The following is an 18,365-nucleotide window of genomic DNA, read 5'->3' as shown; positions in this document are numbered from 1 at the left end:
CATGTGATGGTTATCCGATCAAAATAGCAGGGAGAGAGCACGTTAACCAGAGCTACAGCCCCAGCTAGTGGTGTCTGGCTGAATAACAGTCTAGACACAACATGTAACCGACATTGTGGACATTCATTTATAAAAACACTAATAATTAGTTCAGAAACATAAAAAAAATATTATCAGTTCCACCTATTAGTAAATCTGTTCATGGTGTTTTATCGCTTAGTTGACTAATGGCGCACATCCCTTATCATGATTGAGTGTGAGCTTCTTTCATTTATAAGCTAAGAAAATTATAACCCCGCACAAAAAAAAGCAAAGATCTCATTAGCATCTCACTGGCCTGTCAAAGATGAAGTTCTAGTGTCTTTTTTTTTTTTTTTAATTGTCAAAACAAACATTTATAAGCTTTTAACGATTTTTATTAAAGTTGCTTCTCAGTTTGTTTACAGTTGGTGGCATACAATACTGAACCAAAACACAGCGGAAATATGAATACATCCTCCTTATTTACACACGAAGCACACTCTGATCCAAATAAATACATGATACAATAAATATATTTAAAGTTTATAACTTAGTGTTACAATAAACCCCCCCCCACAAACTGTCATTTCCCCTTGAATACACATTATTTAAGAGATACTTTACATTTGAAACAGAGAATGTGCTTCTCAGACTAAAGACTGAGGAGATAAAACTCATACCAATAACTGACCACTTAAATATCGAGCACTAAATTAAAGTCAGGGCAGATGGCGTGTTTCTGTTGACACCTTTTGTTGGCACTGTATGCACAGGACAGTAGGAAAGCGACAGGAAATAAAAACAGTGCTACAGTATCTATAATACAGCGTATACAGCCAGGAGAGAAAGGTAGTGTTTCACAGTCAACAGCATGCATGTTTCAGCTGCAGTAACCCTTTATCTCCTCTTCCTCTCGGCTTGTCTGAAACCGTATTCCACAGTAAACAACTCATCAAAAGCACAAAACACTACTGCCATGGTTGTTTTCATTCCAATTGGATATGCAGTAGTGGCCTATTCTAGCGTGGTTTTGGTGGTTTCTCCACTGGCATAATTATCAGAAAAACACTGCATGAGAGAGGAGGCGATTGCACAAGTGAAAGACGGAGTTATTAAAAAAAAGAAAACTGCTTTTGCGTTGCGCTGAATCCGTCACTTTCAAGTGTATAGATCGGCTATAGGGGTGCGACTATCCCTTTTGATACAAGCGGCACAATAATGAGCATTCGCAGTCAGAGGAACATTAAAGGATGCTGCTGGAGGAAGCTGGATGACGCCATTGTCTCAGTCTCCTGTTGCTTTCAAACACATGGATGGATGCCTTTTGAATTCCCATGTGCATGTGTATGTGTGTGCGTCTGTGTGTGTGTTCTGTGCATGCGTGTGGGTGGGAAGGTTGAAGCGCCAGTGTGTCTTTGTCCGTGTGACAGTGTAGGCAGTGGATGTGACATCCAGGGGTTAGTTGTTAGTCATAATCCACCAGGACGCTGAGGAAACACAGAAAGAGAGAGAGAAAGTTAGGTCTAAAAAAAACCAAAGTAATCCACTGCAGAAATCCGTCTCCTGAGGGAAGTGTCAGAGCACATTAAGAAATCATTAATCCAATTGACTTTTTATTAAGCTACAATTTTCCAAATTATCAGCTAAACATTTCCATCAGTGAAAATTATTTATTTCCTTCAGGGACGAGGCACTTAAAGCATTTAACTGAAGGAGAATCAGCTTTATATACACATGACGCAAGGTCATAAGCTTGTGTGCTGTTTTCAAACCCTCTGCATGATCTTAAATTATATTTAACCCTCCACCTTTTTTTGGTCTTAGCGTAGCATTCGCTTAAGCTATGAGAAGATTCTTGGCGATCAAATAAAGATGATTATAAAATAACCACATACTTTAAACGCTTGGCTGCTGCTGTGCTAAGATCTTCCAGGGGGGGGGGGGGAGAATCATTCTGAAACTGTCAGAGGCACAGATACTAATAGCTGCAGCTTGGAAAAAATATGGATGTTTTATTTATTTTTTTCTATTATTGATTCCAGAGTCATCCTCTTCCTCTTGATGTGCACCTCATGAACTCCTCTCCCTCCCAATCAGTGCATTGTGGCCTCCTCAGCAGCCAAACTCATCTTTGACTCAGAGCAGAATAACATACTAATGATGTCTCTGTCGGAGGAAAAACAGGGGATGCCTCAGTGCAGCCATGAAAGCAGCTTAACAGCTATTACACTGCGAATAACACCCTGAGAACGAAGGAACAATGCTACAAGCTTCACAACATCGTTCATGTCTCCTACTAGTAATCTCTATTGTTACATTTTCATCATGAATATTTAGATTCATATGATGAAAAAATAAATAGACTGTGGCATTCTGAAAATGACTTTACTGTCACCTTATTTCGTGTGTGAACCGTGTGTTTCGCCTGTAGCTTCCTGAGGTTCGCTCAGCTGGTCGCTCAGGGTCATTTTCAGTGTGACACAGTTTATTTTATTTTTTCATTGTACGTTCCTGCAACCGACCAGCACCTGAGAACGAGTTACATTTTCTGCTCATGATTTCATTTAATCTTTGTTTCTTGTCAGTTGAGTTAAATATGAACAAGTTCATACAATTTTGAAAATTGTAATTATCATGGGGCAAAATATCAATATGGCATCATGGCATCAGGGGTTCCCAAATGTTTCTGCCAGCAATGCACAAAATAACAGTGCAAGAGATGGGGATCCCAACTGTCTATGGAAGTGGTTGGGCACATTCACATGCATAAATAAGCCTATCCAAACACTGGCTTTAGAACAACATTAAAGAATATACAGCAGTCTTAAAATAAATATATTATTTCAGTTTGTCTGTGTCCGTTTGTATTTTTAAAGAGCAATCTTTCATTTCAGCACAAATCTCCCTTAATGATTGTTTTTTTTGGTACATTATTTCACAATAATGGGTAAAATATTGAATCTTAAATCTTGTTGTAAAAAATTGTATTTGTTTTTGGAAAGCATCTCGCGACCCTGGTCTCAGTGTCTCACGACCCCCCGTGGTGCCAGATCCCCACTTTGGGAACCACTGGCATATCTCATGTGATACAATAATCAGTTGCTGTTGCCAAATACTGATATTACATTACTTCATTACTCCTCATAGTGGTGCATATCAGGTTCAGGTTCAAGTTCAGGTTCAGGTTACTGAGGGTAACCTAACTGGAAGCCAAATGGCCAATGGCCAAGTTGACAGTGGGATAAAAGAAGAAGACGTCAGCAGTGTAATGACAGACAGCAGTGAAAGAAGTGATACGAGGTCAAATAAACACTTAATTTCAGCAAATGAATACTTGAATCCTGCACTTCACTTTTTCTAGAGGCATTTTATATTCTTCAGTTAATCAGATATGTTGATGCATCATTATATTCTCGTAATTTATTAATAACTGCTAAATTGCTTCATTGTAAAGATATCCTGGGACACATACGTAACATATTGTATTTAACTGTAATGTGTTAACCTGCAATTCCCACTCTGGCTATGTTTAGGTATTTTTCTTTGACGTCCTACTCTGACGTAAGTTTTTTTTTACTGCCTTGTTAACACCTCATGTAGCTACTATATCTCATTCATGTATTAACACCAGAGCTGTGAAGTCAGAAACAGTCGGCATGCGTACACTTCACGTCGGTCACATATACAGTATCAAAGTCAAACACCATGTACAGTAACCTTGCATCAAACGTTCAGCCCACACAGCTGAATCACCATCTGCAAACCTCCCATGAACTCATATAGGCAGAATTAATAATAATGAACGCACTTAATGAAATGATGCTCGGGCTTTCTGAAGCAGATGAAGAGGGCAAACTCAAATGTCAAGATGAGCCAGAGAGGAGTCGTGTTGTAGCCTGCTCTGCAGTGATTCACGCCCATCAGCCATGTGTTGTTCAGTCCTACTGAAGAGTCCATGACATAAAGATGAGATACGCGCGTCATGTAGAAGTCACACTGCCAAATAGAAGGATTACTTCTTGCTCATTTCAGGTGAGAAAATGATTAAGATTCTGCGGGGTTTTTTTGCCCTCAATTTACCTTTTTAACACACACATATGTGACGCAAGCAGAACAGAACCAGCAGCCTGCACATGACTCATAATATTCAGAGAGGATAATATGCACATGTATCTTTTTTTAGAAATGTTCAATTTTTGCACCGTGGATGTCTGATTTAAATGCTTTTTCAACCTTTATGCTTACAAAAACAACAACATTCAGTGCGCTCTTAATATCCACAGATAAGCTTTGAGGACATCTAAACATAACTAATATTTGTCAAATGCATGGAAAATGTGGAAAAAAAAAGACTTAAAGAGGTAAAAGGAGAGCCAACGGGTTAAAAGCTCAACATAATGATGTAAAGTGAGGTTCTAAGAGAATCGTTTACTATGCAGAGTGTTCACACATGAAGGGTGACAACAGCTCCCTCAAAAACATTAAAAGTATGACAATTTAAATATTGTTAAATGCAAAGTGAAGGGGCGAAATCATAGAGTGTAAATATTAATGAATGAATCCTGAGTGACGTCAACCATCTGTTACAGCAGGGGGCTCCGGAGGCTCAACAGCAGCAGCCGGCATGCTGGAAATGCTGTCTCAGCCTAACTTTAAGTCAACCTAACGACAGGGTGAGAGCCGGATCTGAGGCAGGTTTTAAGCCTGACGAATCGTTACATCGCACCCTCCTGTCAATCATGTCAGCTACTTGCCTAATTATGGAATATCGTTCATAAAATCAAAACCGAGCCATTTAAAACAAAAAAATGAATCCCTCATACAGTGTGTGCCCATGATGACAATAACTAATCAGACCTATTTTGTTTTTTGTACCAGGCTGTAAACGTTAAGTTATGCTGTAAGCGGACACTCGACGAACTGCAGGATTTTGCACTTCCGCATTGGCTTCATTTTTCAAGACCGGAGGTTGCCGCTTGGGCAACACACAGCTGCAAATGTACATGTTTTAACATTATATTTTAACACAGTGTAGATACTGGTTTAAGAGCTCTGCAGAGATTTTGAGGAACACAGGGAAAACGGCAGCACAGTTTTTTTTGTTTTTTCTTGAAAGCCCCATTTCCTGTTAGTACATCAGTGTTAATTTCATTAAATTATTGATCGTCCAGGCTGCACTGGAGGATTGGCGAGTTACTGATAGAGGTGTCAAGGCAAGGAGTCAATATTTAATTTCAAAGTCCTGAAACCTGTAATGAATGTAAGAAGATCCCTATATGATACTTTAAACTGTATTTTCAGGCCAGGCTACTTTTCTGAAGACTGCAAATTGCTTTTGACAGGCGGGGGTTAGCAAAGCTGTGTTTGAATGACCTGGCACAGTGTGATCACAAATGACTCTGACACAGCAGAGAAATGACTGATCACAGAGGCAATGAGCCACCAGGGAGACGGGGGAAGTCAGATATTTTAGCATCATCTCAGCAGCCAAGTAATGTTTCTCTAATGTGCCAAAAACAGTTTGTGGTCCAATCTCGCTGCGAGCAGCAGACAATTATCAGGAGGTGTTTCAAGACAATCATTTACATGTTTGAATAAAAGAAAGAAGAAATGAGAAACGAGTGAATTTCTACTGTTCATGTTTTTAAATGTTGCATTGTATTGTCCACTGACACTCTCTGAACTCATGTAAGTGCACTCACAGACACACATACACCAACCTGGGAGCAACATAGTAGAAACTATTTCAGCGTCTTCCAGCATGTCAATGACGCAGCGCTGAAAGTCTTTACTGCTGTTGGACTGCAGGTAGCTATAGAAACAAAGAAGAAGAGAATTATTATTTTTAAAAAATAGAGAGAGCTTTGAGAAAATCAGTGTTGATGATCACATCTAACTGAATGAATATACAATATGATACTCTTTATTGTCCCCTGGGGGAAATCTGTCTTGCACTTGGAAGTGCTGCCAAACATTCAGCTGCTTCCACTTAATAATATGTTTTAATAATGTTGAAACACAGAGTTTGTCACCACAGTGATATTCTGCATTTTAATAAGTTGTCAGTTTTTCAGTTTGCGGAGAGTACTTTTGTTCCCACCTGAATGCTCAGTTATGACATGGCACCAATTTGATAAAAGTTTTACAATAAAAATCAAAGTGATAAATAAGTTAAAAGCTCGGTTTTGATCAATGGTTATTTTTTTAAATTTAAGTTCATGGGGTCAGAAACAAAAGTGGGTGATGGGAAACACATTAAAAGACAGCAAAGAGGCCAAACTACACAGTCACAGTAAAGTGATATATTACTAAGAATATGGAAACCTGCTTATAATAAATGAATTTACAGCAGAAAACAGTGTTTGACACAAATGTGGTAGCAACCTGTCAGTAAGGATGTGTTATTGTTTTCCCAATATTCTAGGCTACCATCAGAATAGCATGAAAACTCCTCATGGGGAATTATCTTATCTAAATAAATTATACTAATTTATTTAAACAATAAAAGTTTTAAAACAAGCTAGCTCTGACAGCTGAAAACAAAATAACATATTTTTATTTACTATTTTTACTCATTTTTAATTAATATCATGCTACTACTGAGCTATACTGAAGAGTGTAACTTATATTTTCTACTACAGAAATGGTTTTCTAAGGAAATAGGAAAGATTATACTTATAGATGTCAATGTTAATACATTTTCAAAGTGTGTGTGAGTGTGCGTGTGTGCATGTGTGTGTGTGTGTGTGCGTGTGTGTGTGTGTGTGTGTGTGTGTGTGTGTGTGTGTGTAAAAAATGAGAGGTGGGCCATCTGCTCATCGTCACTGGTGGGGAACATTTTTATCAAAAAGTTATCAATGCCAAACAGTCTGCCAATATCTCACACACACACACACACACACACACACACACACACACACACACGCATACACACACGCACACACGCACACACACACAAACACACACACACACTCACAAAAGACACCATACTGACCTCATCCAGGAGATTCGGTCCTGCCAGAACTCATACATTATGTAACACGACTTCCCCGGGAGCTTCTGAACCGACACGCTGACAGCAGGATGGAGATGAAAAGTAGAGTGGGGTAAGAAGAGGATACAAAGTGAAGGCCAGTTTACACTCTGTGTGAGGATAAATCACACGAAAAGTTTTCATCTTCTGAGAAATGTCAGAACCAGGCGGGGTGAAAAACTTCTCAAAAAGAAGCATTTAAAGAAAATAAACCCAGACCCCGAGTCCTTGTTGTTATGATAATTATTGAAATGTTATTTTGAATGCGGAGTCCCACAGTTTGGGGCCACAATAAAAGCTGCTCTACTGTGCGAGGATCAAACATGATGAAACATTAATGAAATCTGAAATCAGCAGTGGCTTTCCATCCTTTCCCCCCTCAGTTTACCCATCAGGTTTCTCACAGATGTCAAGCTAAATCCTTGATTCAGGATTGCCTTGATAATTCAAAAGTTACCTCAGCCTGACGCAATGTTTAAACACATATTTTCTCTGTTTTAATACAAGCAAACACTCACTGCAGGTTGTCAGAGTGGGCCGAGGTGGCATCGATGTAGCTCTTCAGAACTTTCCGGAAGTTGTCCAGATCTTGGTCGGTCACTGACATCTGCCTCTGAACCAGCAGGATGTTCTGTTGGCAGAGAGAGACGGGAGGCAGACAGGGGAAAAGAGATCAGGTGACCCATTAAGCATCTGGCTGTTCAGGAGAAAAACAAGTGTCTGAGTCCACATGTAGGCGGGTTTTATTTGAAAATGTAGCCTTTTCTGTGCGTTTTGGCCTTCCGTACACATGCAAACTGTGTTCTGTGAAGATTTTCAGAAACTCTGATTACAGTGTTTATATGTGTTGACGGGAAAAACTGAGTCGGGCTTGTAACATCACACTGTCCTAGTTTTTTCTCGTCTGCTTGACGTCATTTCCATTGGACTAGTGCAATAGCAGACATAACCAAATTGCTGGTGCTAGCTGGACTTCTTAAATGCTTACACATACATATAGTTGCTCTCCCACACATGTTGGCGAGCAGAGACGACTGAATACAGAGGTCACTGCTTTCTACAACACTCCTTCAACATAAACCCTGTCGCCAATGTCAGTGGTTCTGACGAGACCCGGTTGAACCCCCCCCCCCCCCCCCCCCCCCGTAACATCTTCATTTTGGTATTTCCTTCCTGTCTACATTACAAACTGTGAGATTACTGATGAGAGCAGCTGAGAAAGCCTTTGACTTCCTAAGAGTTCAGCAGTTATGTTGAGACATCACACTTTCGACAACCTATCAATTATATAAACAACGATTATCATTTATAAGAGTTGTGTCTCTTAACCACCTACTTTCTTTACCAGGCACTAGACCTATTGACAGAGTTTAGACACTTAAGAACGCTCTCTTTTTTCCTTGTACAATCAGTATGCCCGAATGTTTCACTGTCCTCCTCAGGGAAATCTCAGTTTGAACTAAGGTCCTTTGCCTGGCATGGTCCCCCAACACACCCATCAATCTGCTGCCCTCTTTACTTTCCTAACAATTCAATGCAAGGCTGTGTCAGCACTGCAAACACAACAAAGTGAAACTTTTCTCAATGCCTCCTTTGAAATCATTCTTTTTACGCAGAACCAACAGCACTAAAGAAGTTTGTCTTTGAGATATTAATCTGTTTTGCCACCTTTATTAAATATGGATGGATAGCATTTTATCTTTGATGCTGGTAACATTTAAAATTGAAATCCCAGCCCCGCTTTGAGGACCCTTCACACCAAAAAAAAAAAAAATGACAGCAATTTTTCTGTGTTTGTTGATACTGTTAGGTTCGAAAGTGTCTGGGTAAGCATGAATTCCTCTTTTTGAGTTTAGCTGGCTTCTAGTGGGTGTGGCTTATCAATTAACATAGTGGCCCGTGTGTGCAGAAACAGCGTCCAGAGGAAGGGTTTTAGGGTTATCCATTGTGTGACCCGACATTGTAACAGAATGAAGTCGGACATCCACTACCTCCTCTTGTTCTTCGCTTTTGTTTGACCACACCTGAGAAAGTGATTGTGTGCTTGGGCTGGCTGCTCGTGTGAGAGCTGAGGGTCGGATCTCACCACCAACTGCAGACCAGAGGTAAGCCCACACCCTACACCACCAGCCAGCATTTGTTTTGGATATGCATTTAGGTCTTAGAGAATGAGCATCCCCTAGACACCATTCATTCTCGTAACAATACCAAAATTATCTTAATTTAGCTTAATATATTGCAGAGGTTTTACAGATGGAAATATAAAACTCTTCAAAAGGTGAGTGATAATAATGCTTTGAAAGCTGAGTAAAAGACATTTTCATCTTGACGTTTTATATAAGATGCAGAAAAGGGACAAGGACACAACACATTGTAGTTCTTTGTCATTAGGACTGTCTCGATATTTTTATTTAAAAAGTGATTGTAGGCTGACTGGGTTTGTTTTTTTGGGGGGGCGGGGCTCATTCTTACATCCTTATAAAATCAAGCAGTATGAAAACAACAGGCATTATTATGATTGTTTAAACTGCTTTGAAAAAAACTGTTCCCATAGTTACCCTCTCACCTGTCTGTGGGTGTTTTCACATCTCTCAAGTGGATCACGACTCAGTAATTCCTTTTTTCCATATTGGACTAAATGTCTGAATTCAAATGATTCACACCGACTCTTTTTTATGTCTCACAAGGTAAACAGAAACATGCTTTTGTACGTTTTTCACCTTGAGGCTTGCCGTACATAGACTTCTGGAAGCTGTTAGGGTGTACACAGTATGCCTAATAAAAATATATTAGAGCTGCTTGTACAGGTGGTTGTGTTATTACATCTCTCGTGAAGAACAGATACAGTAGGTGCTGCTTGACATTTAAAAATGAGGACAGGGAACAAACTGGGCGAGTAAGACGCAGTTCAAGAGAGAAGGATTGCCGTGTGAAGCTGAGAAAAGAGGTTAAATAATGACTTGTCAGCTTTTCAGAACATATTGTAACTACTGAAGGTGTCTAATAGAATTGAGAAGAGGAGGAGATTGAGTAGAATCACAAGATAGATAGTACTGGAACATTTTTTTTTAAATATTTTAATACTGTGATAATAAACAGCCTTAGACTACATGGAGCCGTTTGTAGGTTGGTTTTGTACCTTGGTTCAATCCAATTATTCTTTAATCTGCCAAAATCAGTGTACGTCTATTTATGTTCAGCTGTAGCATCAGAGAGGTGTTTCTCTTTTTTTTTTAAAGATTTATTTTTGGGCTTTTGTGCCTTTAATGCAGAGATAGGACAGTGGATAGAGTCGGAAACCATGGAGAGAGAGTGGGGAATGACATGTGGAAGGAGGCCACGGGTGGAGGTGAACCCGGGCCTCCCGCTCGAGACGACAGCCTCAATACATGGGGCGCGTGCCCTAACCATTGCGCCACCAGCGCGCCCCAAGGAGATTCTCTTTTTGCTCTAAAATGCTGACGTCTCACCATGTACTTTGAAAAGGGTAATTTCAAGTGTCCGTGCTGACTTACAGACTTGTACGTGCTGGCCAGAGTGTCCTCTTTCAGGGGCTCCAACTTGGGACTCTGAAAAAGAAGTGGAAAGGACAGGACAATGCAGGACAGTTGCATGTGCTCATTTTTATGCATACATATTCTTGTACATATCATTTTTCATTGTATATAAATATGTACATTGGGGTTTTAGATTTTAAACCATTCGCAGAATTTTGCACACTGGACACTTTTGCAAACTCAACATGTTGATCACAATTCTTAGATTTGTTTTGTTCTGACCACCAATCTCATCCTGTTGTCTTTTAAATGTCAAATGTGCAACTTCCGATTGGAAAATGTAAGTAAGCCCTGTTTTGCAGTGCCTTGTCTGGCACTCATCCAGTAGCGTTGTAACAGGCATTAAAATCTATTCAAGAATATTCATTCTTACTCCTGATGAACTAAGCAAAAGCAAAAGCTAAACGTTTCTTTTATATTTCATAAAATGTACTTAGATTTGATTGCATAATAATTTTCCAGCAATGCTAAAAAAATAGCTTACATTTTTACATAAAGTAACAAACACCTATTTGCATGCCGTAGGCAGAAACCGAGCCTCTAAAAGTTACTGTCATGTTATTTTTATATTGTAAAATATTTTTGTTTTGATGTTTCTGATTCATCACTTTTCAAGATATTGCTCCAAGACCAATTATATGAGGGACTTTAAAGGTTACATCCATTTACTCAATAAAACTCTTGTGTTTCCTAGAGCTCAAAATGACATTGAGGTATCAGTCTGTTGGGATCAAGTCTGTCATAGTCAGGCTTTGGCATGTCGATGAAAATTGCACAGCACAAGTGGACAGATGTTATTCACTGCGCAATATTTATTTATTGCAACCCATGTCTGCAGGGTGTATCGACTTGTTGTCAGTGTTGTTCATAATGATGTTATGAGTAAAGAAATGAGTAAAGGTAATCTTTCCGTCTTCAAGGTTATGGTTGTGTACGTGTGTGTGTGTGTGTGTGTGTGCGTGCGTGCGTGCGTGCGTGATGTAGTGATGTGGAGGTGTGGAGGATAATATTGTACTCAGAGCATCGTGCTGGTTATGAATTGCCTGGATATTGCAGTCTGAGCCCCTCTGGGTTGACAAAAGTGAGGGCTAGAGAGGGAAAACTACTTCAAGAGAGGCTGAAAAGGGGAATGAACATCAAAAGATGGGAATAACAGGAGTTAATAAAGCAAAGAACAGAGAGAGCGAGATGGAGCAGAAGATGGGGCAGGAGAGCGTGAAAGAGTTTTTGAATCGCGGTATTGAGAATGGGTCACAGAGTTCAGACTAAGAGATGAGAGAGGTGACTGTGCTTTTTTTGTCTGACAGACACATAGATCTGCACAGCTCCTTTTACAAAAACATTGATTTTTTTTGTGCTGTGAGTGCCTCTTGTTGTTTTTGAGAGAAACAAACACACAAACACATGCTCTGAATTTCATTTTGAGTGCAAACTTGAATAAAACTGCAAAAAATGAATAGATGGTTCATAGAACTAAAAAGACTAAAAATAGATATTTCATAACAGGTGGTGTTTTTCTTTCCTGCATTACAGCTGAAACTATAAAAGATCCAAGCAGGCACTTTGCCCCAGACATAAAGGTAAAAACACAAAGGTTATCTAACTGATATTGCGCATGTAGAGCTTGCACAGGTTAACAGATATTTGCACAAGTAGACACATTCTGCAGTAAAGATGCATCGATACGATCCTGGTAACGGATATCAGTCACACTCTGATTCAAATAACTTGATCGGTTATCGGTAACAATGAGCCGATCCATTAAGCTCTTCTTTACAAATCAGCTCTATGCCATTCTGTGTTTACAGTTAGCATGTACGTACTACATCACTGTCTTCAGTGGCCAGTAGGTCTGTGCATTTTCTTAGGTGATGCCAACATAGCATGGAGGGAGCTAGCAGGCTGATCAGTTTTGGAGGTATATCATGTTGTTATGCTCACAACTTCCACAGCTACTCGACATAACTGCAAAGCTAATGTTTCTGGTAACTAGGGTACATGTTTGAGCACTCTGCCTGAATACTACAAGAACATTTATGAACATTTAGTCAGAGTTATAAACTTCACCATAGTCACCTGGAGCTATGACATCACCACACAGGCTTGAAAGCTCAAAACGTCCACAGAACACACACCAGCGGCTCGATTTCAACTGCCATCAATGAAGTTCTTGGCTTAGGCCCTCTTTGCACATACTGTATTCATACATTTCATGGATACAATGCAGCTCCCTGTTGACGAGTGTTCACCGTGACAGCAGAGAGGGTGAGTGATGCTACGGCAAGTGTCGTACAGATTGGGTGGCAGATTGTGATAACATTCGAGTTATGTGTTTATTTGTTTAATTTAGTTTTACACAGTTGGGAAAACCTGATGCTGCCTCACACATAAATTATTCCTTGTCTCATCCTCACAGTGAGGAATGAAAGGTTATTGATTTTATACTGCTATCACATCGGTATCGTTATCAGCATATACCCAGATCCCAGGTATCAGATTGGTATCAGAATTTATAAAATTAGATTGGAGCTACCCCAGTCTGCAGTGCTTTTTTAATACAGTGCCATAGTTTTGTTAATTTCATTTCTCTCAGCAGCTAATATTCTGTGCTCCAAAATCAAATCACTTTTGAAAAGCTAATGCATCACACATTTCCATTTTTCATATTGTCTGCATAATTTGTCACCAGTTACATAATAATGTTTTTTTTAATTATGTGGCAGGCTTGTTATAATTCAACACATTTTCCACAGTTTAGTTTTTTTTTTAATCTCTTATTTAGCTGATTCCTGTAACAGTAAATACAAGTGATGAATAGCCTGTATGAGAGATGTTGATACTGTGACAGTGATGTCCCCCAACGATTTGTGGAAAACTTGATATCTTCCAGATGTTTGGTGTTTAAAAGCTGTTTTCAAAAAAATTTTCTATCTTTTTTTTTATAGCTAGAAGGGACCATATTTGAATGAAAGGTTGGACCTATAGATAATCAAGGGGTTTGCAAAGGCTGAATAATTTAGGCCCAGCTCACTTGGCTTTCGAGGTTCAGCAAAATGTCATGTAAACAGTCATCTTAATTCTGATTCAAACCTTTCAGATTCCACATCTTCTCATAAATACATTGGAGTCCATTAAAAAAAAAACACTGAATGAATAATTTCTCACCTGACACTCCAGTTTATCCAGCAGTTGTTGCAGACGGCTGATTTGAGAGCACCAGTTCTCTCCATCTACCACGTTCACACCTGGAGACAACACAATCATGTTACACGACCATCAGTATGACCACAAATGTGTTTATTAATATAGAAAAAGTTTAATGTAAAAAAACTTTAGAATAAAAATAAATGTCTGCCTTCAAGGGGACTGATTCAACTGAGTGAATATACTTCTTTAAAATGCATCAAGAAAGAGCAACAGTCAATTATTTATCTGATGTACAATCAATGTGATGAGGAAAACAAATGAGGCTCAACAAAGAGTGATTGTCTCTATTGTCTTTATTGAAAAAAGTCCCTGTGATCTTTGTTAATGAAAAAGCCCAAAGAGAAATCCCATTGGCTGCTGTGACAGTGAAGGGAATCATCTATTCACACCACTGAACACAATTCCTCCCCATTGGCTGACAATTTGTCATTACTGACTTGTTTTGATGAGAGCTGTCAAACTAATTGCTGTAAGGTTTGAAATGTTGATTTACAGTAGGTTGTAATTTAGCCAAGAAGAAAGACTTTGACACAATGCTGCAGGGATTCACAAGCTCAGGAGATATTATTGAACAAAAAATATAGTGGTTAAAGTTTTCCTGCCATAATAACTAATTTAAGGGATTTGGTGATCTCAATCAGTCATTTTTAATATGGACTGGTCAATGGACTTGCGCTTGTATAGCGCTTTTCTAGTCTTCTGACTACTCAAAGCGCTTTGACACCCCAGGTCACACCTACACATTCACACACTGATGGTGGAGGTTGCTATGTAAATTGGCCATCAGAAGTAACTAATCCCATTCACACACATTCAATTATGGGTTAAGTGTCTTGCCCAAGGACACATCGGACATGTTGCTGCAGGAGCAGGGGATCGAGCGATCAACCTTCCGGTTGAGAGATGACAGACTCTACCAACTGAGCCACAGCCGCCCCAGTACCAAAAAAAAAGATATCTCAGGAGGCTGAACAAAAAGATCAGGCCGAGACAGGACATGCAATATTTGTCTCAATGTCCAACCTAGTCTTGTGAATCTGCAAGAAATAACACAACATAAAACTTTCAAAATCTGTTCAGTGCACATAGCGAAGTGACATTTTGTTTGTATGTGATACCAATCATTCCTATCATAGCGTCTGTAGAGAGCAGATATGTCAAAACACGACACATCGCCTTGAACCTCACAAAAAAAATGCCACTTGACTTCATTGGATTTTTGGACATGCATGAAAGGACAAAGTTAGATCAACTTTGTCAGAGCGACCTTTCTTGAACTTTTGCATACAGTATGTACTGCACACTCATTTGAAAGTTGGAAGACAGGCTGAGATGAAAAACTGTACAAAAAGCATAAATGGAATAATCCTGTTTTGTCTCTTTTGAATACATCTGATTCATTTGTGCAGCTCTGTTGTTGCTGAAAGTATTGAAATCCAACTTAAATGTCATTGAGTCATCCTTTTTTGTTAACATTTTTTTTAACACATTTTTTTCCATGTATTGTGGATGTAATATTTTTATTTTCAAAAGCTGAGCACCTGAAGTGGCATGTTGGTGTGTGGGTTTGATTGGCAGCACTTTGCAGGCAGACAGAGTGCTGGGGTTACACAACAGTGATCCTCAGACAAAGACAACATATGTGGTGTATTCTGTAGCACTATTTCACTGGGTGAATTGTTTCTGCATTACAATAAAAATGTGCACTGTGCTGTAATACGTCAATCACACATAAGACAATCCTGCTGCCAAAAATCCTCGCTGGAAAATAGTATGCAGCAAAAGTAAAACATTTTTCTTCTGTATGAAAAATGTTTGCTAAAAAAACAAATCCCAGCTGTGACAGTGAATCACATCACCAACTTTAACATTTTGAGCTGTTATTAAATATTTCTACCTCAGTAAGAGACAATGGGCTTAGGGTTACGAGTCACAAATAAAGGAGCAGAACAAGAGTATAAAAAGATTCAATCATGTATTGTTTGTTTCTGTTCCTTAAATTTGTTGTATACACCTCTACACCTCCTCCCATTGTACAAAAGTTAAAGCCAAATCCCACCATGTTGACGTCATTTAGATCCGGAGTTGCGCAGACTGTGCCACTAGCCCTTACAAGATAGCTTCTTTTTTTTTCGCAAAAGTTGCCGTAACTAAGCTCAGCCGTCATCACATTTGTACATTCATATTGAATCTGTGACAGCGTAATATTGGTGTCCCAGTCTGTGAATCCACCTTGCATTTCGGCAGCGCGGAAGCACGGCACAGTGGGAGCTCCGCATATAATAGACGGCCAGAAATGCATGCACACGCAGCGCCGTGCTTCCCAGCTGGATCCCCTAAAACTGCCTCACTCCTGTGTCTCCTCTGTGACTACCTCTGAAGGGGGTAAATGATTCTTGACTTAATGTTCTTCACATTTTCGCTCTCCATTTTGTCTCTACTCTGCTACTCTGGCGCACACAGTACACTTGTCAACAGAGCTGTCAACCATGGAATCACCCCCTCATCCCACCACCAGCATCTTTTTTAAGTACCATCAAGTCAAGTCAAGTAAAATTGATTGTCAAAGCACATTTAAAAAATACTCAATAACAAATAAAATACAAACTTGTACGAAAAATAAAAACATCGACATAAATCATGATTTTATAGTTTGACCTGTGTCCCATCTGTTGGCATGGAGGAGGCGGAGCTTATGATCTGTGACTGTAGCCAGTCAGTGCAGGGAGCTCCAAATGTTTTGGCTTCACTTTTTGGGAAGCTGTCATGTTGTCAATCTTCTATACAGTTTATGATTGATGAAGACAACGATTATCACCAACCTGGTACTTTATGCTCTCGTATTTAATGCTGCACTGCCGGCACTCTTAATTAAAAGTTTATAATGTAAGGCGTTAAGTTCAGTTGTTGTTAACATTTTCTAATATGATATCCCTCTTACCTGTGGTCAGGATGCCAGAGCAGGGATCTGATGGTGACATGCACAGGTTATTATGGAGCCTGCGACCACACCGCCTTCCGTTCCTCTCTGCTACTGTCAGCTCGGGTGCCTTTACCTCTCTGCTGCCATGACAGTGGAGGAGACCCGGGGAAATAAACATCAGAGAGAGAGAGACAGCTACTGTCAGAGGATTGTATCGGGGGAAAGAAGTAAAACAGAAATTGAATATATAGGAGACAGAGGTAGCCACACAGGGGGATATGAAGAGGAGGGAATTGGAAACAACAAAGGAGAAGAAGAGAGATAGAGAGAAGGAGTGATGGGGAGAGGAGAGGGAGGGAGGTAAATAAGGATGCATTAATAATTGATTTAAATCTGAGCTGAGACAGGTTACAGTAATGTCTGTGTGTGTGTGTGTGTGAGAGAGAGAGAGAGAGAGAGAGAGAGAGAGAGAGAGAGAGAGAGCTTTCCGTTCTGCGGAGATGCGAGAACAAGAGATAAACAAAAGTGTCTTAAATAGAGTTGAAAACACTTAGTAAAGGGCCGGATGCACACCAGTGCTTATTAACCCACAGGCTGGGTGTAAAAGAGGATTGAAATTGCTTACTCAGATATTCACACATACACACAAAGAAGACACACATACACACACACATACACACACCCTGACATAAAAGAAAAAGTGTCTGCTGCCTGTAAAAGCAGACTACTAAAGGGCAAGTCTCTGTGTGTTCATGAGAGGGTGACACTTGAAACACAAACCCACAACAGGTGTGTGTGTGTGTGTGTGTGTGTGTGTGTGTGTGTGTGTGTGTGTGTGTGTGTGTGTGTGTGTGCTTCTTTTCAATTGTGTGTGTGTCGGTCTCTATCTCTGTGTGTCTAAATGTGTTCTTGAAAGTGACTGTACTCCCCCCCTCTCTCTCTCTCTTTCCCATTCTGTTATGCATAAGTATTATATATTAAGTGTGTATGTGTGGCTTGTGTGTGTGTGCAGTGTCATGCTGACAGCGCCGAGGGAGTGCATTGCTAGGAGCTTCTCCTGCTGAGAAAAGCCCCGAGCCCAAAGGCCAATGCAACAGCCACAAACCCACTGCAGGAGAGCAGAGGGAGAGGAATAAGCGGTTTTCTGCAAACTCAATACACCTCTCATTCTGCCCCTCCCACCTCTCTCACACACTCCTCCTTTCTCCTTCCAAAATCTATACCTATTTAAACCATCTTAAGAGAGTTATTTGTGGCCAAAAGGCTCCCAATCATGTCCTTTTGTACGCCTCCTCTCTCCTTTTTTCCCATTCATCTCAGACTTTCTGCACCAATCATTTACTTTTTTCATAATCATCTTTCTTCATTTTCTCTTTCTCCATGACTCACTCGTTCTGTATTTCAATGCCGCTGCTTATCATCTTTTCTCCTTCTGCTCCCCCTCTTCCCTCCCCTAGTCCCCTCTCAATAATTCACCTTGGTCCTCACAGCTCCATTATTTCCAATAATACCAGTGTGGCACTGCCCCCCCCCCCCCCCAGTGTGTGTGTGTGTGTGTGTGTGTGTGTGTGTGGGGGGGGGGGGGGGGGGCAGGAGAAATTTCCTGAGCCCTGACACACGCAGT

At 40.0% G+C, this 18,365-nt stretch overlaps 1 protein-coding gene across 2 annotated transcripts in view; it reads right to left on the bottom strand.

Moving 5' to 3' along the window:
• Positions 1–394: 394 nt before the first annotated feature.
• The window catches only part of necab3 (N-terminal EF-hand calcium binding protein 3), a 44,488-nt gene continuing 26,517 nt past the window's right edge, over positions 395–18,365 (bottom strand). The window contains exons 7-13 of one of the 2 annotated variants that reach the window (XM_020651650.3): positions 16,760–16,881; positions 13,777–13,856; positions 10,570–10,623; positions 7,573–7,685; positions 7,016–7,093; positions 5,742–5,833; positions 395–1,508 (exon numbers count right to left, since the gene is read on the bottom strand). In XM_020651650.3, the coding sequence (XP_020507306.1) occupies positions 1,480–1,508; positions 5,742–5,833; positions 7,016–7,093; positions 7,573–7,685; positions 10,570–10,623; positions 13,777–13,856; positions 16,760–16,881 (568 nt within the window). In that variant the 3' untranslated portion in view covers positions 395–1,479. The remainder of the gene's footprint in view (positions 1,509–5,741; positions 5,834–7,015; positions 7,094–7,572; positions 7,686–10,569; positions 10,624–13,776; positions 13,857–16,759; positions 16,882–18,365) is intronic. The other variant, XM_020651651.2, reaches the window with a different exon arrangement.

Source organism: Labrus bergylta, chromosome 5, assembly GCF_963930695.1.
Source record: "Labrus bergylta chromosome 5, fLabBer1.1, whole genome shotgun sequence".
Lineage (NCBI taxonomy): Eukaryota > Metazoa > Chordata > Actinopteri > Labriformes > Labridae > Labrus > Labrus bergylta.
This window is presented reverse-complemented; position numbering and strand designations above follow the sequence as displayed.